At 46.8% G+C, this 25,743-nt stretch overlaps 1 protein-coding gene across 4 annotated transcripts in view; it reads left to right on the top strand.

Moving 5' to 3' along the window:
• The window catches only part of NR1I2 (nuclear receptor subfamily 1 group I member 2), a 42,307-nt gene extending 17,146 nt beyond the window's left edge, over positions 1–25,161 (top strand). For 3 of the 4 annotated variants that reach the window (XM_029577878.1, XM_029577880.1, XM_029577879.1), the window contains 8 exons: positions 6,020–6,285; positions 10,685–10,815; positions 12,126–12,313; positions 13,461–13,711; positions 18,304–18,449; positions 20,879–20,995; positions 21,808–21,913; positions 23,234–25,161. In XM_029577878.1, coding sequence (XP_029433738.1) covers positions 6,098–6,285; positions 10,685–10,815; positions 12,126–12,313; positions 13,461–13,711; positions 18,304–18,449; positions 20,879–20,995; positions 21,808–21,913; positions 23,234–23,378 — 1,272 coding nt within the window. In that variant the 5' untranslated portion in view covers positions 6,020–6,097 and the 3' untranslated portion in view covers positions 23,379–25,161. The remainder of the gene's footprint in view (positions 1–6,019; positions 6,286–10,684; positions 10,816–12,125; positions 12,314–13,460; positions 13,712–18,303; positions 18,450–20,878; positions 20,996–21,807; positions 21,914–23,233) is intronic. The other variant, XM_029577882.1, reaches the window with a different exon arrangement.
• The last annotated feature ends 582 nt before the right edge of the window (positions 25,162–25,743 follow it).

Genomic DNA, 25,743 nt, shown 5'->3' with positions numbered 1-25,743 from the left:
GGGCCCTGTAGTATCACACTACTGCAATATAGTGCCACTGGGGGACCCAGGACCATCTAAGCCTTGCCCCTCAGATTATTCTGCATTTGATCATGATTCCAGTGAAGTTCTCAGCAGTGCATTGACGTCCTGCTCCATAAAAGAGCTGGTGTCACTCCTTAAGCATGCCAACACAATTTTTTAGGTGATGCACAGGCCAATCCCGGCCGTCGAAGCCAAAGACTTGACAGTCAACTCATCTTGCTATCACCAACTGATGCAACGCAGGAGCAGGAATATCAGGCTACTTGGTATTCTCTAGCCAGCTGGCTTTCAAGAATTGCACGTCGTGCACACTGGGTTGTGGTCAACCCCCACCTCAAGTGACACCTCTCTTGCCGTGGGCACCCCACCAACCCAATTGCAGCCATATCTTACAACCACCAATGCTGCCTAGAGCTTTAACAAGGCTCTTGCTCAATATCTTTTGGGGGGTTGGCTGGGAATCTGGGACTGAATTCCAGAGGATTGGGCTCTCTGGTTAAATCGAGCATGAGGTGGCGTGAAGCTTGACATATATACGCCAGACGGAGCATAACTATACAGCAGGCGCTTTAATATAATAGATTATGAATAATTGTGAACATTTTTATATTGAATTCGCTGCCATACAGGAAGCCAGTGCCAAGTATTAAGAGGTGGGGGTAATTTGGTCTCTGATTTTGGCATTAACAAGGCGGCGAGTGGAGGTGCTTTGTATTAATTGAAGTGGACAGAGGGCGGTGTCAGGAAGCCCTAAATGTAACGCATTGCAATAGTCTAGTCCAGTCAAATTAAATCTTGTAAAACAGAACGAAAGTCGTCAGGATATAGGAGTGGCTTTAATAGTTTTAGCAGATGGATTTTGTAGAATGAGCCTTTTACAGCTGAGGAAATATTAGAGGACATTGATAAGTCTGAATCCAAAGTGACTCCTAGGTTAAGTGCCTGAGTTGTAATAGGAATGGACTAATTTTCAAAAGTGAGATGAGAAGGATGACGCGAGGAAGAATGCAGTGTGGTAGATAAGGTGTACAATTTCAGTTTTTGAAGTTTTAAGCGGTTGTGGGAAAGCCAGGTACTAATGGATTTAAGAAACAGAGTGTTGGACCAAGACAACTGTATGGTATGATGAATTGTATATCATCGGCATAGATTTTAAAATCTATGCCTAGAGCAGCTAGTGAGTGACAGAGAGGAAGTGGATAGATATTGAATAGGATAGCAGAGAGAGAGGAGCGTTGTGGCACACCAGAGGTAGTGGGGTACCAATGGGAGTGATGTAGACCAAAGTTAACTTGCTGCAGATGGTTAGATAGGAAAGACATGATCCAAGATGGCGCTGATGTGAGAGGAGTGGAGAAAGGAGCTCCTGATCCGTTTGCATTGTAAAATTATTTGTCGTCGTTTTTGGGGTCTAGCAGAGCGCGATGCCCCATACGAAACGTAAAGGAAGGGTCAGAGAGGATGCCCCGACCCCATCGCGACCCTCTCTTATTCAAACAACGATAGAGGGTTTCTATCCACAAGCAGAATGTCCAACCCTGGAGAGTCCCGCGAGAGCGCTAGGTGAGGAGCAAGCGCCAACGCTCATGGGAGAAGTCACGCTCAGTCCCAGGGCTCCAACTGTGCCTAAACCACCAAGCGCCGAAGAAGCCACTGATCCAGGCCGGTCCCAGCAACGGATGGCGTTGTCTGCGATAAGCCCGATCGGGGAGAGATCAGTGGAAGAGATTTCGGCGGTGAAAACAGCGCGAGGACTGTTAACTTCCTCGCCTTTGATGGAGGGCGAAATCGAGGACGCTCGAAACCGCAGCGGTGAAGAAATGGCCGCTTCGGGTGGGAAGAAAACACAGCCCCGAAAGACTCCGGATCTCCAGGCAGATTCTCCAGTGCAAACGGTAACCATATTACCTTATACTAAGTTTGAGAAACCAAAGGTTGTTACAATGGAGACACTGTGGCAAGCGATATCTGCTCTACAAAATAATGTATTAAATCTAACTACATCTATAAAAGAATTACAAACAGCGTTTTATAATGTCAACCCTGTGATATCTCAACATACTGAGACCATAGAGACACTGGATAAAGAGATTAATCAAATTAAACAAGTGCAAGCTGCAATAATAAAAGGAGAAACACTTCTAAGCAAGAAGGTGGAAAACCTGGAAAATCTGCAGAGATATAATAACCTTAGAGTTATAAATTTTCCCAAGTGCAGGTTAGTTTCTCCAAGAGAACAATTGAAGAACTATTTCCAAGATGTATTACAATTATCTACAGAAGCATTACCTAAGATAACATCAGCTTATTTTGTTTCCTGGAAAAATGTTGGAGAAATGGAAAATCAACCAGTGGAAGGAGAATCATTGAATGTAACTGATTTGATTGAATCTTCTTATATATCTCAGATTGAAAGAAGAGGTACTTTATTAGTAAAATTTAAGTCACCCTCTGAGAGGGATGACTTGCTAAAATTGTATTTGCAAAATCGTACCTCCCTTTATCTGGGTCAAAGACTATGGACTTATCCGGATGTCTCTAGGGAAACCCAGACAAGACGTAAAAAATTTTTGGTTTTGGCAAATCAAGCCAGAACATTAGGGATACAAATTATGATCAGATTCCCTTGTAAGTGCGCTATGCGCGTAGATGGTGTAAAATATTCTTATTTTGATCCAGAGCAACTGGAGAAATTCCTGGAAACCTGACGTAGTCAAGGAACTGTGCAAGCAACTATAACTTCCCAACAGTTGGTTTAATGTTTTGTTTCTGCTAAATCTCACTATATATATGGTGTATATCCTTATGGTAATAAGTGCTCCTTTGAATTTTTGGATCCCCTACAATTGTTTTGTACACAGGAATACTTTGGTAATTCTAAATATGTAAAGAGAAGTTATATTTTGATTATACTTGCTTTTTGGTTCTTATATTTTTCAGGATAACTAACTGAATGTAAAATTTAATAATTATGTATATCCTGTTTTTCTTTAAACATTATACTTGATAAATGTATTAATGGAAATTTGCAAAATAAAAAAAAAAAAAAAGGAAAGACATGACCCATGGAAGAACATCATCTCGTCAATGCCTATAGATTGTAAGCTAGCAAAAAGAATGTCGTGATTGAAGGTATCAAAAGCAGCTGAAATGTCGAGAAGAACTAGAATGTAATCTATATTAGAGTCAAATCCACGAATGATGGTGTCAAAAGAGGAAAGGAGCAATGTTTCAGTACTGTGACTGTTGCGAAAGCTATGTTGATTCAGGTGAAAGATGTTGTTTTCATTGATGTAGTCCGTTATTTGGTGGAGAACTACAGATTCTGTGGTCTTGGCGAGTGTGTTTAAAGAATCAATTGAGGGAAAATTCCTAATATCAGTGGGGTGCAATGTTTTCATCTTGGGGGTTGATAAGAATGAGGTCTCTGTTAATGTGCCAGAACTAAGCGAGAGGTTAACTAATTGGAGCAAAGAGGGAGAAATGTGTTCACGACTATCTTTTAGGAGAACCTGGACAAGGATTGTAAGGACTATTTGAGACCTTCATTTTAGAGAGAATGCAAACTATAGTGGAGGAGTCAATGTAAGAGAAAAAACAGACTAGCAGCAGGTAACAAGAAGCAGATTGGTTTTTGGAATAGGTAGATGAGAGAATTCTTCTCTCTAAAATGTGCAATATTATCACAAAAAGCGACAGGGATGTGATCAGAAGACTCAACCTTTAAAGTGGTTAGAGATTTCACAATAGTGAAAAGGGTACTGGGATTACCATTGGCCACCTGGATTTATTTTTTTTAGCATTAAAGGATTTTTTTTGCATAATTACTCTTTTTTTTTTTTTTTTTTTTTTTTTTTTTTGTGTTTTATATTTATTCAGATGGCTGAATAAATATAAATGCCCTTCGCAGCATGACATTAACCCTGGAGGGGTAGCATGCATGCTTTGTGGAGCTGTCCCTAAATTATATGCACAAATCCCTACTCTAGCTCACGTATTCGGGCAGGGTGTGCTAATGCTGCCCACAGGGCACAGTTACTCATTCTCCAGTTTAAGCAATTTACAATAAGTAAGTTACAGACAAGGCCTCCCAGCTCTCTTCCCCGAGGCTGAAAGTACTTGTGCTGTTGACAGCGCACATGTGTTTCTTTGAGGGGGGAGGGAGGTTTTTCACAGGGGACTTCTCCCCGGCTAAACGCCCTGTTACATGCAGAAAATCAGATTGAAATGCCACCTCTTGACAGTGGGGAAATGCTCTCCACTTTTTATGAGGTTTTTCAATATGCGTGCATTGATCTAGTTTTGTAGCTGAAACCTAAAACTCCTTCATTCAAAACCTGTACAATAGATTTTTTTCTCTTTTTTTAAAGCAAGGATGGTGGTAAGGTGTAGGCTCAATGGGAAACCTGCTGGTGGGGTGAGTGGGTGGTGAATTTAAAAAAAATAGAATAAAAATCACAGGATTTCTAGGTACAACTACAAAGAAAATAATGAAGAGCTGACATGAGCTGTGCCAGTACAGAAGGAGCTCTGGATTACAGGAAGGTGGAACAGCCATAAATCTTGCCTCATTCTAGGGTGACTTTGCAGGCCCTGCTCAGTCTCCTGCTTGTGCCGCCTCACGTCATTTTGTCAGGTAGGAAGGTCAGGAGAGGCAGAAAACCCTTGAATGCTGTCGCACTGAGAGAATCCACCAGCCTCTCTGTTAAGCATTGAGAGAATCTGGAGATTTGTTTATTTTTAAAGGGAATAATAAAAAGCACAGGATATTGTGGTGGGGGAGGGGGGGAGGGATTCCCCACTTTAACATTTTTTACAGGTCTCTGACAATGTCATAGTTCTGTTTTGTACTCTGCCGAATTGATTTAAATGTTTTAAAATTAAGAACAAAGACAAATCCCTTTGCCTATAGGTCTCTACAGGATCCTAGTGCAGCCCTGCCTTCATGTCTCCTGTCCCATTGTAATCTGCCATGTGGCCTTGGGATGGAAACTGGAACTTCGGGCCTAGGACGAGATCTGTTGATGGCAGACCAGACCTGGAGTTGAGTTGGCAAAATTAAATCTCACTAGTAAAGCCAAATGGTAGGCAACAGGAAGTTGAAGTCCAGAACCAGGAAGCTTGGCGGTGACCCTTGCGTAGTCAGTAGGGTTGTAGCAATGATCCAGCTGACACACGGACAACAATGTCAGGCTTCTTACTTTAGCAGGTGACTGCAGGGTTACAGCTCCAAGACTCTCAGCTTGTATGAAGGATTTCAGTAACTGAGCAGGTGACGTGGGGAGAGAGCCCTCCTGCCGCAGACTTTTATGTAGACCTTGTACTTCAACTCCCTGCTAATTTTTATGTATCTTAGCCAGCTTAGGGCAGAGGTCACAGCGCAGAGAGATGGGATGGCAAAAATCTAGTCTTCAAGTGCCACAGATTCAATTGTTGTTGCATCAAAGGTATGACGAATAATCTCATGAATGGAAATCCTTAAAAACCAGACCTGTTTGAGAGTCGAAAGCCAAGGTTTGCCATTCCCTGCCTTAGGTGCACATCTTGAAAGGGGGCATTCATTGCACATCTCCCGCCTTTTTTCTTGCTGGAAACGTGCCCTACACAGGAAAGCCAGGAACAGTCAGAACCAGTCCAGCCTTTTTGCCCCATTGCGTAGATGGATTTCTAGCTTTACTTTGCCTAGGGACACCTGAACTACAGCTCCCTGCATGCACTGGAGTAAAACCAAGACTGGCTGAACCCGTCCCTGCTGTCCTGGAGCTATTTGCTAGTCTTACAGTAGTGTGTGTGTGTGAGATGTTGCAGTAAGTTAGCAAATTGAACGGCAATAGAACAGAACACTTTGCTCAGTTTTTCATGCTTTTCCATGGAGGTTTTGTTTTTCTACAGCAAACACTTAATTTCGTGTGTCCACGGACTCTCCGCATTGCCATTAAAACTGTAATAGTTTTAAATGTTAACTGCCCCCTTCCATTTTATTTTTACCATACAGCTTTTGTGATTATGGAGAGGTGATCAGCAGAAAGCTAGAAGAGAATCAGGCTGGGCCCCGGATGACCAGGCCTGAGCCATGTCAAATGTCACAGACCTTCCTCTACTAGAGGAGGAGGAGGAGGAAGAAGCAGCCGCTCTGAGCTGTGACACTGGCATAGAGGACGAGGATGAGGGAGAGCCCAAAATTTGCCGTGTCTGCGGTGACAAAGCCACAGGCTACCACTTCAATGCCATGACGTGTGAAGGGTGCAAAGGCTTCTTCAGGTGAGGGTCACATTGTCTCCAGCCAGCCAGGTTAAAATGTTCCCCTTGGATGTAAAATTAGAGAGAGAGAGAGAGATTGCTATTCATCAAGGTTAAAGGCCTGACGATTGGCATAAACTGCTCAGAACTTTCACATTTCTGCTAATTCAAACCTTTTTTGGGGGGGTCTGTTCTTTTCGCTGCAGTGTCTGCTTCAGTATCGCCCCTTCCCCTTCTGTTCCCTGCAATACAGGAGGGGGGGGGCTGGATGAGGGAGCAGAGTGGATGTTTTCTTCTCTGTGTGTTTCAGGCTCAGCCTCTTCCCTTCGTTCTCGCTGAAAGTTTATCTGGCTAACTTTGGCCTCCAGCCAGGGACTGTCTATGTACTTCTCAATGTCTTCCCCTCAGCCTTGAGAAGAGTATTTTGTGAAGGTGCACACGCAGTTATGTCTCCCTTAAATAACCATAGGATAACTTAGCCTAGTGCATTTTGGTAGCGAGTAAAGACCATCTTTACATAAATCCTGCAGCTCGACTCATGGCTCGCAAGTGCCGGTGGAAGTATATGTGGTACTAGGAGGATGGAGGTTTCCTCAGCGCTGATGCATGAGGATGTCACAGCATCAGCTGCAACATGGAAGATAACCTGAAACTTCTGTCTTATGTGGACCCTTCCCACTGTCCCATCTCCCCTGCCCATTCATCGCTGTGGGGATGGTGACCCAGAATGCCAGCCACCACCTTCGGTACAGGGGAGGCCCCAGCAGCAGGAGTGTGCAGTGTACCTAATAATCAGGACTGTATACTGCCCGTCCCATAAACAGGATTGTAACATTGCTAAGCTCAGGAGGAGAAGAAATGCTGATTGCTCTCGAGCCTGGACCACAGCACAGATAATCTTTTGCCAGCAAACAGATTCCAGGCAGTCTAACCTTTTTGAGGCTCGCAGGACGCTGCCCCATGTCCAGAGCGAAAAGGTTGATGGCTGGAGAGAGGCAGGCGCTTTCTGTGCGGAGGAGATGGAGTTCTCGTTGCTTGGGCCATCAGAAACATGAAGGGAATGTAAGAGGCCGGAGCCGTACAAGCAGAAGCCATGGCCGAGGACTAGGATGAAGCGCTTCACCCACATTTAATACGAAGAGGTCTGATGGACGGTGCTGATCACCAGTACCAGTTCTACAGAGACGGGTCGGACGTGGGATGCACTTGTTCGTTTGTTGCTTTAGGCCGCTTCCATGCAATGCGTCTTGTAAATACCCTCAAGCCCAGGAATCGGCACCTCTGGTCCTTGCTCTGGGTTTCAGGATATCCACAAGGAAATAGATTTGCATAGAGTGGAGGCAGGAGCTCGTGTCTGTTCATCATGAGCCTCCTGCTACCCAGACCCATTGGTGGCGCTTGAGGACTGGAGGTGCCCGTCGCTGATTCGGGCTTTAGTTTGGGAAGTATTTCACCTGCCCTGAACACAGGGCACAGACTTTACTCTGCTTAACTCCACACCTTTGTAAGCAAAGGTCTTTTACTCTTCCTCCAGCTGTTCTAATCCTACAATCCCCATCCCCCCCCCCCCCCATAGTGTATTTGTCCCAGTGGCCACAATCACAGACCCCCATGCACAACTCTTGTCCGGCAGGAGACTTGTGGCAACCTGTACATTGCTGTTGTGCCCTAATGCCCCGCCTACTCCATTAAGCCAAACTGGACAACAGTGTGTGGCCAAAAAAATAAATGGGTGCCACACAAGCAGGGGGAGGGGGGATGGCGAAGGTCCGTCCGCTGCCTAAACCCTGTTCTGGAGCAATCACCGCTGTGAGCGAGGGGATCATTCAGGCTGCCCTCCAACAAAGGGGTTAGCGTTGGTGTCTGCACAAATGCACAACAAAATCATTTGGCTTCCTGCATTCAAAGACGGTTCAAGATGGTTGTGGGTTTGCTTTGCAGTTTAAAACACATCTGACTTGGAGAGTGATTTTTGAAAGCCATACATGCACCGTTATCCCTATAAATCAGTCATCTGACAGCAACCCCTCCCCCCTCGAGAAGGCCCTAACTGCACGCATTCCCTTTCCAGCCCCGCTGAGGGGAGACTGTCTTGCTGGGGCAGGCTGGGCGTAGGTTAAGGGAGCACCTTATATTGCATTTTCAAATGCATGTGAGTATTTATCTAGCAAAATTCTATCCCTGTTGGGGAGGGAGATGGTCATTTTGAAAGGCAATTATGCACATAAAAGCCAATTTAGCATTCATAAATGGCTTTCTCTAAAATGGGCCCAGGCTCTGTGCACATAAATGTACAGCCGTGACCTGCCTGTGCACGGACGTTTTCCTTGCATGGAGAAGAGGCAGAGTCCACACTGGCTCAGACTGTTTTTGATTTAAGAATAAAGTATAGGGTGGAGGCATCCTGGCATAATGCATGCACGTCCTCAGCCATTTACCCAAGGATTGACCAAGCAAACTTGTGCATGTAATTTCACTTTGCACCTGCAGACTTTGCTGAGGATTTTCATTGTGCATAAAGGCTTTTTAGCACTCTGTCAAAATTACCCTCTAAAACTAGGAGCAGGTTTGAAAATTGCACCCCTGCTTCCATCTTTGTGTGTGTGTGTGTGTGTGCGCGCGCTCTGATCATACGGGAGAGGAGAGTTGGAAGTCGTTTTCTTAATATATTAGAAACATCTTCAAGGTGCTGGGGCTTCTTTTATGGATTGGCTGAAGTGTGTGTTAAACTTGAGAATGGTGATACCTTGGCAAGATTTTCAGTACTAAAAAGCTTTTAAATCCTCCCTCCCAGTTGTTCCGCAAAACTGTGGGCAGAGTTTTGGAGAAAAGCCCGACGTGGGGATGAAAATCAGTGAAATGTTTCGATGGTTGACATCTGGCCTCCTCAGGTCTCTTCCCGGGTCCTTTCCTGCCCATCCCCATTACGTTTCCACCTCTCGCTGCTTGGTTGTTTTTTTTTTTTTTTTTGGCTGGTTCGGGGCCTAGCGGGAGCAGCAGGCAATAAAAAAGAAAAGTGGTCAGGGGTTCCTGTGAGCCGCTGTGTGCTCACTGGCCCTGCAGCATTAGCAGCGCTGCTGCCACTCAGATGGGTTTCCTTGGCAATAGGATGGCTGGGGGAGGGGCCCCGGTGGCGCACATCGGCTCACGGGTTACTGCAGGGCAATCAATCAGCTGCTTGGGCCAGGACCGTCTTTCCCTCTAAGGCCGCAGTTGGGCTGCTGACTCGCTCGTGCCTGTGCCCAGCATTGGTTGACCCCCACTTTAATGTGCCCTTCCTCCTCTGCTGGGTACTGGGACTCCCAAATGCAGGTGCAAGGCGTTATCCTTTCATTCAGCAGTCTGTACCTTCACGAGTAGCAGGATCCTCTGGGAGGCTTTGCGACACGTAGCTTTGCCTTTTCTGTTAGGCAGGACAAAGTCCATCTTGGCAAGGAGGAAGATGTAATGGGAAAGGCTTTGATTATAGCTAGGAAGTACCACTCACTGCTCCTGGGTCGTTGGTCCTTTAATTCGGTTTTGAGTTCTCCAGTTCTTGATTTAAAAATTCATCAGCGTGTAGCACAGGTCAGTAGAACAAAAGGTCTTCAGTGAGCCAGGGGAAGAAGTAGATGTCTCAGTTGGCACAAACTAATATATTAGTTAGCAGTTTCAGCTTACAGGCCAAAGAACATACTCGAAGGCTCATTGACGTGCTCGCTCCAGAGCAGAGCTGAGGTAGTAGTACGGGGGACACTTGGGCTACTCTTCTCTGTTTGCTGTGTCGTAGAAGAGCACCAGTCAGTCAAATAAAGGTTGCACATTGAATGCAGTACGAGGGTAGTAAAATCTAAGCTGCGAGGCGTAGCACTATGTCTTTTGCATCTAGGGGACTTAGTACCTGGGCTGCAGTACAAGCGCTGTGGGATTGCTTTAGGAATATTGCCTGGCTTCCCTAAAAGCACAGTTCTGCCCAAGGAAACCCAGTGTCCATTCTTGGATGGGAAGGGGCTCCTTGGATTCCCCATTGGTACGTTTCCTTAGTAATTGGTATCTTCCGTTTTCTAAGAGCACACCATTGTACCGCACCCAGAGGGGTGTTCCACTAAGGGGATGGAGACTCCTACTGAAGGCCAAGGAGTTGTTCGAGGAGGAGCCTATAGGGTAATGTTTCTCAAGCCTTGAAGTTTGCTACCCCCCCCCCCCCCCCAATAAGAATGAACCAGCCCAAGTGCCTCTCTCTGCAAAGAGATAACAGATTACAGCCCTGGGAAAGGTTGCTCTGCTGTCTGTCAGTCAGTGGAGATGGGGAGTGATTTTGATTGCGAGGCAGTATTAACCTCAGGAGGAAAAGGCATGTGGAAAGTACCAAGCATTGTCTGCCCCCCAGCCTGTGGAAGATGTGCTCAGGTGTCCATGCATGTTTACTTTTCTCCTTCAGACGTGCCATGAAAAGGAGCCTGCAGTTGAGTTGCCCCTTCCAGAGCTCCTGTGTGATTACCAAAAATAGCCGGCGGCAGTGCCAGGCGTGCCGCCTGAAGAAATGCCAGGATATCGGCATGCGGAAAGAACGTAAGTGCCGACCATAGGAGCGGGTGGGGACTCTACCAGACCTCTATTAGCTCGCAGGCTGTTAAGAAGGGAATGGATTGGAGATAATCAAAACTAAAGCCATATTTTAAGGACTTTACATTTTATTGGTTGCACAGGTGAGGAACTAGGCCAGCTACCTAGAGACAGGTGAGTACAGCATCTCAAAGAACAAGGTGTTTGACCCCTGTTTTTTGAGGGAAAGTTAAAAGGAGGCCTACTCTGTAGCATAGAGATGGGCCCACACTAGGATTTCCCTGCACAGCTTTGCCAGTTGATCTCAATCCTCATCTTCAGCTATTCAGATAACAAGAAGTGCCACGCAGCAGTAACGGTGTCTGGGATGTGTGCATGCATCCCCACACACTGATGGCAGCCTCCAAAAAAAAATAACCCTATCAACAGCCTCTGGGGAGGCCCCCCCGACATGTCCTGAAAATTTGGTGTGGTTAGGACACCAAACACAAAAACTGAGGGCAATCCACTCACCAGCATGGTGATCATATAAGCCTCCTCTTCTTCCTGCAGAAAGTAGGCCCAAAATGGGTGAAATACCGTGAAAGTCATGCACTGTGCAGTTGAATCCCCTCCTGCACCAGGCACTGGTTTTTTGCCTGTATTAGATTCGCATTGCACTGGCCAGGCCGTGCTGCTGTACTGCTCTTACAGAGCTTTTTGCTGGCACATAGGCAGTAGTGATGGGTGAATTCTCACTACCGGCGAGGAGCCGCCTCCTCCTTTGGAGCTCAGTCCTGCATTCATGAGATGATGCGGAGCGGAGCGCGCATCATGGTTGAGTTTCCACTTATATGCTGCTGCTGCTGCTTGGGGATGCCTGGTTAAAATATCCATTTTTACATGGGAAAGCCACCAGTGGTTCAGTGGTAGAGGTCAAACAAACTGACTCCATCAGTGCTCGCTAACTGGCATGCTGTGACTTAGGTACAAAGTCTGATGGATCACACACCACTGGCTCGGCATGGATGCCCAGGTTGGTGCTGTGCTCCTCTCATTGTGACTGCAACCATGGACCTTCCAAGTCTCTCCGTGTAGATCCCGCAGTGCTGTTCCAAGGGTTGCTGCATGGACAGCACCCAAGGCTTTTTACTGTCTGCAGCTTTTCCGAGCTGGTCTGAATCACTTTTTTTTTTTTTTTCCGGAGAGCTAGATTTGTATGTATTTGGAGCCACACCTTGCCTAAGGTCTGCTGTTTACCTCTCTTGAACAAAAAAAATGTGTATTTGTGGCTGTATTTAAAAGCCTTGCGTCCTTTTCTTTACTTTCCACACTAGTGATCATGTCGGACGAGGCCGTGGAGCACAGGCGGGCACTGATCGAGAGGAAGAAGCAGCAGGGTCAGGCACCTGCCAGCCCAGAGGAGAAAATGTTGACAAGTGAGCAGCAAGTGTTGATCAAAGAGCTAGTGGCTGCGCAGATAAAGACTTTTGATATCCTGTTCACCGACTTCCAGCATTTCAGGGTAGGGGCGGAATTCATCGGTCTGGCGGGGCTGCTTCAGGCTGAGGGAAGGGTGAAGTCTCTGTCCCAGCATTAAGGAGAACACAATTCTTAACTCCTGCCCCCTTGCTCCTGCTGTTCATCTGTAATCTTATCCGCTGTTATACCGTAAGACATGCCCAAATATAAAGAGCAAAAAAGCCTTGCATTCAAGCTTACAAAACTAAGAGGAACGAGAACTAATTAACTAATCCTATGGGAGTTGGTATCAGATTCAAACGTGCTCTTAAAGGTATAATCTACAGGCTCTTCAAGCTGTGCTAACTGCCTTTACTACATCCTCAGGCAATTCCAGAGCTTAATTGTGTGGTGGATGAAAAAGATTTTTCTCCTATTTATTTATTTATTTTTAAATCATTTTTAAGTAAGACAAAAAAATACAAACAGCCACCATGAAAACAATATCTTACAATATGCAGTAAGAATAGTAGTCAGATTCCGTATAACGGTGCACTTTTGTCTTCGTGTTTTGTTATATAATCCCCCCCTTAATGCCCTTCCCTACTCACCGAACCATCCCCTCTATATCCACACCATGTATCTGCAGTGGTTTTAATGCTTTAATGTATTTGTTTTTAAGATTATTAGCATGAATGATTTAATGTTTTTATTGTTTGTAATCCGCTAAGCATGATTTTATTATAGGAGTGGAGTATAAATATTCTTCAGTAAAAAAAAAAAATATCCCCCAACGCATTCACACCATTCCCCCCCTCCTGTCTTTAAATGTGCTGCCCACTAACTTCAGCACTTGTGCTGGGGATTCATAGTCCTAGCTGTTCTCTCCCAGGGAGAGGCTGAAAGCGTTACCGCTCCTGAATTCAGCATCTGTAGGCTATGGATGGCAGCTGCACCCACCCTGCTTTTCTAACAGATGAGTCACTGATCCATGGAACTGCTGCCTTCTAACCCGCTGGGTCCCAGGAGCAGAACCTGTAAGCTCTCAGCCTTAGGACTGGGACTGGATTTGCACCTCTCCCGTGGCTGAGTAGCTGTGGTAGGCCAGCCAGCTGGGGGTCACCGCTTCCTTCTGTATAAGGACTGCTGTCTCTCTCTCTCTCTCTCTCTTTCTCTCTTTATCTCACAAACAGTGCTTTTCCGTATTTTAGCCGATTAAACGCAGTCCCAGCATGGGGATGGACAGTCTGGATGACTTTTTTAGTGCCAGCTCCAGGGGAAGGAGGCAGAGGCGTGACGGCAGCAGAAGCAGCGACGAAACGATCGATGCAGACTGTGAATCCAGGTCCCCAGGAGCCAAGGCTTCCCATTGCATCTTCACCATGTTGGCACATGTGTCTGACCTGTCCACCTACATGATCAAAGGCGTCATCAACTTCGCAAAGTGCATCCCCTATTTTCGGTATGGTATGACCTGGGCCAGAATGGGGGTGTTGAGGATACTGGGGGGGAGAGAGAGTAAGCCTGGGCTTTGGTATTCACTTCCAGTCTTTGAAGAGCACAAACAGGGTCGGGATTTCCCGAATGAATGAATGGAGGTGGGAGAGATTGGCACACAGTTGGGGGCAGTGTGCATGCAAACCTGACTTGTGCATATTCGTTAGGGCCCCCCTGAAAGCCTGATCTGTTTGTAGCTCTTGAAGTCTGGAAGTGAATATCACTGGGCCAGGGCTGAGGAGGGCAGCCATCCACAAGGAATATGCACAAGGTAAATGTACCCATACTGGGTTTTCAATCCGTGTGCAGTTATTGTGGATGGGATATCTTGAACTTCTGACTGGCTGTGCAGTCCCCTAGGACACGTTTTGGGAAGTCATTTCCAGCAGCCTTGTGCTAGCAGAGGCCGCCAGAAGCTCCTTGTTACATTTATTCTATGGAAATAGTTGTGTTCCCCTCAGTAAGGGATGGGTAGCACGCAGGATAGAGGAGGAGGTTATCTGCATGTGGAAAGCAATTCAAGACGAGCGAGGGATGCAAGCACTCCTGGGTGAAAGCGGAAGGGATTGTGTGTTTTGGAGAGGAAGCAGGAGGTGCTAGAGAGAACGTGAGGAGAAGAGGGGCAGGGGAGAGAGGACAAGCTGTGGGACCCTTGGCCTTTTTAAACTAAAACTCTCTCAGAGCAGGGGTTCTAAGACCACCGTTCAGTACCAATGACAGCAGCGGATTTCTGAAGCAGATGGCATATTCAGCCCAAATGTTTATTTAAACATTTCTTTATCAGCCCCATCCGCAAAGCTATCAAAGAGTTTACAATAAAATAACAAATCATTCATAAAATGGAGGAAAACAATCACCCTCAGTACTGTGAATACGCTCTACCGCCATTCATCTGCCGCAGATGGAGACCTCCAGGTACTTGGAAACAGGACTTTGGGCAATTCATTTCCGACCATACTGCAAGTGGGAGCTCAGTCTAAAACCGTGAGGCCGTGCAGTGCCTCATATCTGGCAGGGGGTAGATAACACCCCGGCAATGCCATTCCAACTTACTTAATACACAACAAAAAAAAAAACCCACTGTCCCGATCTTAATCTTTATTCTCTCAGCTAGCGGGAACCAATGGAGCCCAGCGAGGAATGGAGCAACGCTGACCGCACTAAGCTGCATGGCATCCCCACTATCCCGAGGATTAAGGGAGATTCCACAGTCCTTGGACAGTTGACTCCCTTTTTGGATGATTATGCCCTAACTACTCTTAGCTGCAAGCAGGCCTGCCGAGTCAGCGGGTGAGCATACGTTTCCAAGGTGAAACTGGAGTCTTAACAGAACGCCCAGACCTTTTACAGTATCAGGAATGGCGATTGCACATCTCATACAGGTCGTACCATCCGACTCCCCAAACTTTCAGGCATCCTGCCTTTACCAAGAGTTTCAGTTTCAGCCTTGTTCAAAACCAATTTACTGGCATCCATCCAGCATGATACGCTTAAGGAGCCAGTAACCAAATCAATAGTTTCAGCCTGGATGTCATCCATATAAATATACATGGTAACACCCAGAATCACTAAAGTTAGATCTAGAAAGATTCCAAAATTCAATACATATACAATATGAAGGAATCACATATACTGTATAAACATTTTTTTGAAAATCTTTAACATATGAATATTATACTATAGATGTTAAAATTAATGTTACACAAAATATTTGATGTCCTACAAGAATACAATGTCTCTTTAATGAAACATAACATACAACAACCCATGTAACACGTAATGAAATATCTACCCAGCTAATCACTAACTCATTCGCACCATTAAATCCTCATTCACTATTGCCCATCTAAAACACCAGTCATTCAATATAGCTAATGATAATTATAAACAAAAGTAAGTGTATCATCACAGTGACCCAATCCATATGTTGCACTAAAACATTACAATGTAACATTTGATACAATCATTGAAACAGACCTTGTATAAACAAATAGCGTTAGCAGCAGACAAAAGTATCACATTGAAAAATTACAGTGTAACATATAATCAAAAACATTGATGCAGACATTGTATAAACAGCTGGGTCTAGCAGAGGAAATAAAGTCTGAAAAATACGAATAGTTGCTGGAATTAGCAGGCTGTGCTGTTTCTATAGCTCATACATTCATTAGAACACTAATGGTCCCTCATTAATTGAAGTTCTGAAGTGGTCCCGACAAAGTAGGATCCTCTCTGTTTCACCTGATAAAGCTTCCTCAGGGGATGTGTATGATTATCTTGGGTTCCAGCAACCAAATCTATGCCCTCTGGTGTAAAGAGGCAATTCTTTTATGGCTGAATACTCTCTCCATACCGTTTCTGTGAGCACCCGATTTGCTGACTTTTCAAACTATCGGCATAATAGAAGCTTCAAAGAACTATTCGGCTCATTTCCACCGCTCTGACATTCCGTTCCTTCCTTCATTATTCAAACAGGCTCGCCAAAAGGTTTCAGTCTACAAAATCGGTGTTCACGATGTAGTCACACCAGCATGCACCGGGACCTCCCCGTGCTTACAGATTACAACATACCACTGAAATAGTGACATCGTAACCACAGCAGGTAAACACCAAATGGTCCATCCAGTCTGCCCAGCAAGCTGCTCCATGCAGGTTATCCATGCTGCCTCGGGTCTGGCAACCCACCGGATTGTAGATAGTTCACTGACCTTTCCTGCAGCAGAGTTTCTATTAATTTTCCCACCACCACGATGAGGCTAACCGGCCTGTAGTTTCCAGCCTCCTCTCTGCTCCCACTCTTGTGAAGCGGGACCACACCCGCTCCTCCAGTCTGGCAGAACCACTCCCAAATCAGGGATCTATTGAACAGCTACTGCAGCAGACCTGCCAGCACATCTCCGAGCTCCCTCAGTATCCTGGGATGTACCTCATCAGGTCCCATGGCCTTGTCCACTTTCAGTTTACCTAGCTCCTCCCATACCTTCTCTTCTGTAAACGGAGTTTCATCTACCCCATCTGCATCCACGGTCTTCTCAATCAGCAATGGTCCTTCTCCAGGGTCTTCTTTAATGAACACGGAAGTGAAGTATTTGTTTAATATTTCTGTGGTTACTTTGTTACTCTCCACACATTGCTCCTCGTCCCCTTTCACTTTCACTCTACCACGTTTGACCTCCCTTCTTTCCCTGATATATCTGAAAAATGTTTTGTCACCTCGCTTTACCATCCTTTCTTCCGCTTGACATCAGGCTGCCCTGGTTGGTGTTTCTGAGGACCCCGGACGGTATTGTGAGGGCATCTGCTGGCTTGACCCTGCCCACTGCAACAGACTCCTCCCCCTCCCCACATCAGGCCCAGCCTTGTGGGATGTGGAACGAACCAAAGGGTTTTTGCCTCTGACTGCTCCTGGGAAGTGATTCTTTGAATATCTTGAGCTGAGCAAGGGCGATAGGAGCGGATTGGGGATAGAGATGTTGTGGGGGGTTTCGGGGAAGGAATTGCCAGGCTGGAGTAATAAGAGCATTACTTTATTGTTGATTTGCTGGGGAATTTATTATATTCTTATATTAGAGGGAATGTTTTATTTTTAGCCTGTGCAATATTTATTTATTTAACACTTTTATATACCGATATTCATGTAGAAAATTACATATCACTTCGGTTTACAGTATAACAATAACTAGCATGTAAGAATGCTTTTACATTTAGCAGGGATAAAATAACTTGGAGCAATGGAACAGGGATCAAAGCAACAGTTAAACAATAGGCTCTCTTTTTCCCTAATAAGAGTGGGGAATGGGGGTTTGTATTAGGGACTCTTCACTTTAGCATTGTGTTGCTTTTTATGATGTAAATCATGTTGATTAGGTACCATGGTGCTATTGGGCCCAGCAAAAATATCCAAATATTTCCAGTCTTTCTCGTCCCTGCATGCTCAACACTATGGGGCAGATTTTAAAAGCCCGGCGACACCTGCATGTCCCGGGGCTTGAAAAAAGGGGCGGGGCATGGCCTCTAGGCCTGGAGGCAGCCGCAACTTGCAAAACAAAGGTATGGGGGAGTTTTTTAGGTAGGGCTGGGGAAAGGGTTAGGGAGGGGAAAGGAGGGGGAAGGTGGGGGGGGGGGGGCGGAAGGAAAGCTCCCTCTGAGGCCGCTCCGATTTTGGAGCGGCCTCAGAGGGAACAGGAAAAGCCATCGGGGCTCCCCTAGGGCTCGGCGCACGCAAGGTGCACAAGTGTGCACCCCCCTGTGCACGCAGACCCCGGAGTTTATAACCTGCACACAGCTGCGCACGCATGTTATAAAATCGGGCGTAGATTTGTGCGCGCGCTGGGTTGCGCACAAATCTACACCCGCGCTCAGGTTAGAAAATCTGGCCCTATTTGTGATCCACTAAAACTCAGACAGTGGGTAAAAGTTAACTCTGTCTGTCTTGAACGACCTTAAACACATCTCTTACTGTGTGTGCACGGGCAGGAGATGGATTAATCCCTGAAGACATGTCAGGATAGGGCGTCGTGCGTCATGGGCCTGACGGCCTGTCTCCATTCTTTACAGGGAGCTGGACATTGAAGACCAGATCTCCCTGCTGAAGGGAGCCACGTTTGAGCTGTCCCAGATCCGATTTAACATCGTGTTCAATGTGGACACTGGAATTTGGGAGTGTGGCAAGCTGTCTTACACCATCGAGGACGCCGTCCACTGTGAGTTACCCTACCCTTCCCCCCACAGCTCGTGCAGGAATCAGAAGAGCTAGGCCCTTACAGGCAAACGTGTGCGCTGTGGACCTGAGCTGGGCGCGTCCATGGCCCTGCCCCTGCCCCAGCTCTGCCAGTCAGCAAGCTCCACCCCTTACGGCTGGACCGTAGAAGCCTTGGTCCTGACTTTAATTTGTTTTCTAACGTTATCAAATTCTGGGCTGGAGCCCATGACACACATACAAGGGTCTTCACCTGACATTAAATGCTATTGCCTTGCTCTGGGCAGTAGCAATTATTTTGCACTGAAGCTCCCTGCCACAGGCTCTGTCACCTTTAGAGGAAAGACAGTTCTCTGGTATTTTATTTCTTTTTTTTACTAATTTGTGTCTCTTCAAAAGCCTGAGAGTGTTGAGGAAGGGGAGGGGTGGTGTTTTGGCCCTTTTTTTGGCTCAGTTGTAAGCAGAAAGAGCCCGTATGGTGCTCTGAGCTCTCGTTCACAATTATTCTTTCCCCCCCCCACCCTATTCTGTATCCCCTGCTCCAGTCCCTGCAGTCACATGCCTTGAAGGGGGGGGGGGGCGACCCACAGATAAAGGTTCCCTCCCCATGCCATCCACAGCCAGCCCAGGAATCAAACCCAAGTCCTCTGAGCTTGCACCAAAATCCTGTTTTAATTACGTTTCGTATTTTGGACGGGCAGCCGGCCTGAGCAAAGCCAAGTAAGTGCGCAGTGAGCAGTGCTATAGAGAAACCTGTTGCAAGCAGTAACTTGCAGTGCAGTCACCATGCAAGCTGGCATAGGATGAATGGACGTGCACAGGCCCCCATCCAATTGCTGGAGCCCTTAACAAGAAGGGCATAGGATCAGCCTGGCTATTGTGCGTCTCACAGGCCTGGCCCACCTACTCACGTAGCACGCTGGCATTCTGCTCCTGCGGCTGGCAGTTTCGTTTTGGATCAGTTTTTTGTTTTTTTGTTTGTTTTAAATATGTACTAATAAAGCAACCAAGGGAAAAAAAAACCCTGGTGCTGTTCTCTCCACTTTTTTAATCAGTTACCCATTATTTTTTTTTTTATAGTGTTGCCTTATGCTTACGTCAGCTATCCAGGGTTCCCTAGCTCTGTGCGAGAGCAACGTGATCTGCCAAAAAAAACCCCAAAACTTGTACTAATTTATTAACAAATTATGACCTGGAGGGAACCCAACCCTGAGTACATGGGGGGGGGGGGGGGCACTCCTGGCTTTGCCCTGTCGCCCATATGAGGTGGCAGCTGTGATTTCCCTGAGAAAAGCAGGATCACACATTCATTTGCTCAGCAAGATGAAAACCAGGACTGAGCCAGTTGGTGACTCCAGGATTAAAATCCTACAATCTCTGCCCAGCTCCAGGCAAGGCTGATGGCGTTTTCATCAGCAGCCTGATTTAAATGTCAAGGTAATCTACAAATCTCTTCCCCTCGTCTTGGAAGCATTTGCAGAGAAGAAGTGGCCGAGTTTCTCCCATCACTGTCCTTGGTGTCCCTGATACCTCTGGTGGCTGAGCCTGTGCACTTCATGTCCCCAGCAGGAGGTGCAGGAGAGAGTGACTGCTCTCCACCCCCATCTCTCCTCTAGCTTGCCTTTTCAGATGGCGGAAAGAGACTTTGTAAATCATGGCAGAAGGGAACTTAGACGACAACAGCAAAGACGAAGTCTGCCCAGTTATTCCCACCCCCAGCTGCTCGTAATGGAAGCTCAGTCACTTCTAGGATCTCTCTCCATTTTATTTTTTTTTATAACTATTTAATTTTCCAGCCTACGATAAATGATGACACAATTCTCACAACAAATTAACAATAGCATGTACAGTGGAGAAAGGGCTTAGATGAAACCAAACTCAGAAACAAAGATTATTGTAAAATATAACAAACAGAAGGCCATATGTGGTTTTGTTTGTTTTCTCCTTGGGTCTCTCTGCAGTCCTGAATCAATAACCTTACAAATTCCATGCATAATCCAACACCCGCTCACCCCCACACTCTTAGCACCAAGAATTGCTAATCTAGGCCAAATCTTGCAGTGAGGCCGTTGCTTCCTCCGTCCCAGGAGCCCTGCTGAACATCACCAGCCCTACTGGCACTGATTGGTCTTTGGGGAGCTGCAGCCTACCAGCACCAACCTAGCCACCCCCATGGCCTGCAGCAGCCAGCTTGCAGCTCCTTTTATTCACTTGCTTATCACCTGAACACCCCTCCACTGTACGGCTGCCGTTTCAAGCCTTGTCCGACCTCGGAGAAGCTGCTGCTGGAACTGCGCCAATAGTTGGTTTACTGCCAGCAGAAAGGAGGAGCATCTCTGACAATGGCCACGTCTCACGTACTCGGCCACCCCAGCAGCTAACCTGCAAGCATCCTTTCGTTGTGATGACCCGCTCTTTCTCCCCCTCCCACAGCTGGGTTCCAGCAGGCGCTCCTCGAGCCTCTGCTAAAGTTTCACTACAGCCTGAGGAAGCTGGAGCTGCACACAGAGGAGTACGTGCTCATGCAGGCCATCTCCCTCTTCTCGCCAGGTACGAGCTGCGCTCCCACTGACACGTGTAGTGCTTGGAAAGGATTAGGTGTGGTTTTATGGTAAGGGGGGCAGCCACTGTGCTTTGGGAGCTTCACTTAACATCGATACATAACGTTTCCTATAACCCTGAAATGGTTTGGTTAGGTTGCAAGCCGCGTTCCTATATTTATGAACACCCCCCAGCACCCTGTGCTCAGCTAAGAGCAGGATGCACCCTCCGTACAGCTTGCGCACCTGGGGAGGCTGTGTGATAGGACAATATCAGTAGCAGGCCCGAGACGGTGGAATACTATGCCTGCCCCACTTCACACCCAGGCCAACCTAAGAGTTTAAAAAGAGCACTCAAAACCTGGCTTTTTACATCTCCTTTTGCAGAGGGATGATCTGCTGAGGTATTGAGAAATGTACCATGAAAGCTAGCCGCTCCAATTTTACACTAGGTAAATATAGTGGTGCAGTGTGGTAGCAAAGCGCAGAGGATTTTTTTTTTTTTTTTTGAAGGGTAGGTCGGCTTTTATTTCTATAGCTCATGTTTTTATATTGTATAGTCTCTGTTTTAAGTGTACTGTTATTGAGTATGTTGTGTTGTACGCCAGCCTAACTGTGAAGTGTGCAACTAAGAAATTCTTTTAAATTAAATAAACCAAATGTCTGAGGAGGAGGAAAAGCTACAGTCTTGAGGAAGGTAATCTAAGCATCTGCTAATTCCAATCAATCAAGGACAGCATCTGGGATACTGGCATCAGTCATTGTGACTCGCGCTGGGCTGCTGCTTTAAGACCGTCTTGTTTTGACTTTCCTCTCCCACAGACCGTCCAGGCATCGTACACCATCATCCCATTCACCAGATCCAAGAGAGGACTGCAGTAACCCTACAAGCATATATTGATATCGAACGGCAGCAACCTACATCTAAGTGAGTATAGAAAAGGCCAGCCTTTCCAAGCTCTAACCTCATCGCAGTGCTCACTGTGCGCCCCTCACTGGAACGTGGGTCGTTCCTTACCCTGGGAACCCATAACATTATGGCAGTTGTAGACCAGCTTTCTTCATGCTTAAAAATAGGGTTCAACAGGCAGGCGCACGACCCCCCCATTTGGTGAGAGGTGGCAATGCACCTGTTTTTCTATTACTCCCTTTTTTTTTTTTTTGACAAATTTCATGGCAGCAGCTCGAATCTAATTTAAGTTGCATTTTCACTAGCGCCTCTCACGCAACGCTTACACCCAAATGCTCTTCCAGTTTGTTCCCCCAGTTGAGTGGAGTTTGCCATCTGCACCAGATATTCAGGCCGATGCAGTAGCGGCTTGCGTAAAACGGGCGCTCATCGTTGAGCGCCCGCTCTCCTGACGCGCGCACAGCCACCTCGCGTGGGCGCACCATGCGTTACTTAAATGAGGGGGTGGCGCTAGGGAAAATTGTGCGTCCCTAGCGCCTCCTCGGCGTCAGGCGACCAGGAGCGGTGGCTGCCAGTGTGGAGTGCAAAAACAGATGCCCGCCACCAGCACCAGATCCACAGCCTGGACCGTCTGCCGTGTGCATCTGTATCGGGCGCACAGAATTTTATTTATTTATTTATTTGTACTTTGACCTTTCTGTGGCTCCTCCACGATACTAAGTGGAGGAGCCACAGGAAACAGGAATCTTTCTTTTCCCAGGGAGCCCTTGACTGCGGCCTACCCTTTATGCCAGCCCCGGGTTGCTGTAGAATTTGCCGCACTGCAGTGGGCGCATTGGCCGCGTGGGGAAATGTTGTGAATGGCGGGGATGAGCTCATAGCCTCATCTACATGGAGTTTACGTGTCATGAGCGCCATTAGCTACGCACGCCATTGGACGCACTAATCCCCGCGTTGCATCGGGGAGGGGGGGCTTATGGACACGCGTCCAGTGGCCGCAGTGCACGGTATTGCATGGGCCTGTACGGGTTTCCTCTTCAACGTGGGCAGCCATTCAGCAGGGGCTGCTCGGTCTTTACAAGACGTTGCATGCGGGAAGAGATCTGACTCAGTTCGTGTTTGGCACACAAGTGGGCAGCTGGTCCCAGGTACAGGGGGGAAGAGGAAGAGCCTTAAATCTGTGTCTACTCCAGCTGAGAGAAAAATCCCCCAGTATTTACTGGACACGCAGTATCTGACACCAGAGAGGGGTTGTGAGCAGTACCAGCAGCAAGGCTGTCTAGACGAGAGAATGTGCTTGCAGGGCTTAACTTTTTCCACTTCTCTGCTTACTTTTAGGGTCCTGTTCCCAAAGATCATGGCACTCTTGACAGAAATGAGAACAATGAATAATGAATTCTGTAAACAGGTTGTCCAGATCCAGGACATTCAGCCCGACGTCACGCCACTCATGATGGAGGTGTTTAGTAGGGTAGGGGATTGAACTCTGCCTGCAGCTGCATCCTTTCCTCATGCACTGGGGATTTGACTTAAGAACATCCACAAAAAGGCGCCAAAGAGGAGTTAGACACGAGCTCTGCTGCTGTGGATAGAGCTGGACTGACTGAGAGGTCTCCAGCCCTGATGCTGTCGCTGCTGCTACGAGGCTTGAGGGCAAGGCCCTGCCAGGCATGCTGGTTCAATCCCCTGGCCATGCCAGTGAAATAGCGATGAGGCTATCAGAACCTCCTGAATCCAGGAGGGAGGCCGTTTGTTTGCACTTTGAATATGAAACACAAGATTCACTTCTTTACGGTGCTGTTTCAGACCTCTGAAAACGTCAGGCCTCTAGCACTAAGCGAGACAAAAAGATCTTACTGCAATTATCTAACATCTTAGAACTATTTTCCGTATATGGTTGTGTGATTAAAGAAAACAGCTGTATTTTGGTAGAAAGTTGCTGGTCTAACACCTGCATTCCAAGGCCATTACTAGATGCCTAAGCTCTGAGCCATCAACTCAGCAATGAAGGACAAAAGCATCGATGGACATCACATAAGCACTTTTTTTCTGGCAGCCACTACTGACCTCACCGCTATGTGTTCTGCTCTGTAACACCACAAACAGAGCAGGAAGGTTTTACCTGCTGAGAAATGTGAGGTTTACAGGGAGTAGCCAGCCGCCACTCGGGGTCCTGACGTGTTCTGCCAGTCACAGGACCTTCCCCCCACCCCCCCCCCCTCCCTGACGATAGGAAGGACGTAGCCATGCGGTGGGTTTGGCTTTTGCGCCCAGTGCCAACAACCACCTGTTAGACAGGTTTTGTTGTAAGTTGTATTTATGGCAATATTTGCACTTGCATTATTTACGGTTCAGGATTGTGGAGAGAGCACCAGCATTCATCCAGGCATCAGATGTTGCAGAAATAGACACCAGCACCAGCCAACACTGGATTTTTAAGTTTGGTTTGGGCACCGAAAAAACATTTCTGGGCGGTTCATCCTTGTGCTCATTAGTTAATAATTAGTCCCTGCTCCCAAAAATAAAATTTATAAGAGGGCTGTGGCAGTATGGCCATACCCAGCACCATCGTCTTATAGCAATTCTTTAGCGCTATTTTGGGTCTAGACTCCTGGCGTTACAAACTTTACAGAACAAATGAAAAATGTAATTCAGAGCCACTGGCCACGTTGGAAGGAGATGAACTAACCTGCCTTAATTAAATGGGCAAAGGTCCTTCCTACCGTTTGGTGGCCCCCCCAGCGAGCGTATAACTACAGCGCATGACTGCTACTTTTTTTTTTTTCTTTCTTCCTTCCCCATCAGGCGCTGTACTGAAACATGAAAAGGTAGAAAATTAATTGCTGGGTCAGGGCAGGCAAGCAAACAATGATTTGCACAGGCACCACGTGCTCTGGCCCGCAGAGTCAGACGTGTTATGCTGCAGTGAAAATTCAGCCGTGGGACCAGCACAACTCCACTGCAGCCTTCTCCGAGCGGCAGTGGCTCGGGAGGAGCATGTGTTGGGGAGGTTTGGCAGCTGTGCATAGAATATACTGTGACGAGCAGGGGTGTCCAGCTTCACAATGGGGTTAAAGGTTGCAAGACTAAAGAGAAGTATTTAAAGCAAGAGGTGGGAATCCCTTCTCCGCAGTGTAAAACATTGCTAGATGAAAGGTTGGTGCTGTCCACTACTGAATCATGACAATCCTGTTAAGCTGTTTTTGTTTTTTGTTTTTTTTTTCATTTGATGTACAATTAAAAAAAAAATAAAAATGGAGTCCATGCTGGAATCAGGTTCATGGGAAAGGAGGCTGAGTGGGGGATCAGTACTTGGTTCTTTTGGGAGAATCCTCAGTTCATGAAACAATGTCAACATGTTTGGGCCCCGCTAAAGCAAACTCATCTCAGCCTGTTCTGCAGAAACCATTGATCAGGGGCAGGGAGGCTGCTGCAACAATTGGAAACCAGGCAAATTATTTTTCACATCTTTAAAAAAAAAAAACCAAAAACCAGAGAATGTCTTTTTGGTAGGAGATAACTAGAGCTGATTGAGCCAGAGGTAAGGGCATCTAATGCCCTCAGCAGAGAGCGTTGCCTTGGCTCACAGGAGCCCACCTTAAGCCTGCTGCTGTGTAACAGTGGTGAGGGAGCAGCGTTACATTGACCCACGCAAACCCAAGGAGCTCAGCGTTTTATTCTCTTTCTGCAAAGGGTCATAGGGTGGCAGAGGTCTTTCAGCCCTTAACAAATGCTGTCACGTCAGAGCAAACTCCTGATCATCCCTGTTCTTCCAACCTATAAAGAACTTGATTTTTAACTAATCTCCAGCGCAGGGCGAAGTTTTAGAACACAAGAGCTGGATGTTT

The sequence above is a fragment of the Rhinatrema bivittatum genome, chromosome 15 (assembly GCF_901001135.1).
Source record: "Rhinatrema bivittatum chromosome 15, aRhiBiv1.1, whole genome shotgun sequence".
In the NCBI taxonomy this organism is placed as follows: Eukaryota; Metazoa; Chordata; class Amphibia; order Gymnophiona; family Rhinatrematidae; genus Rhinatrema; species Rhinatrema bivittatum.
The sequence above is the reverse complement of the archived record's forward strand: the minus strand, read 5'-3'. Positions and strand labels throughout refer to the sequence as shown.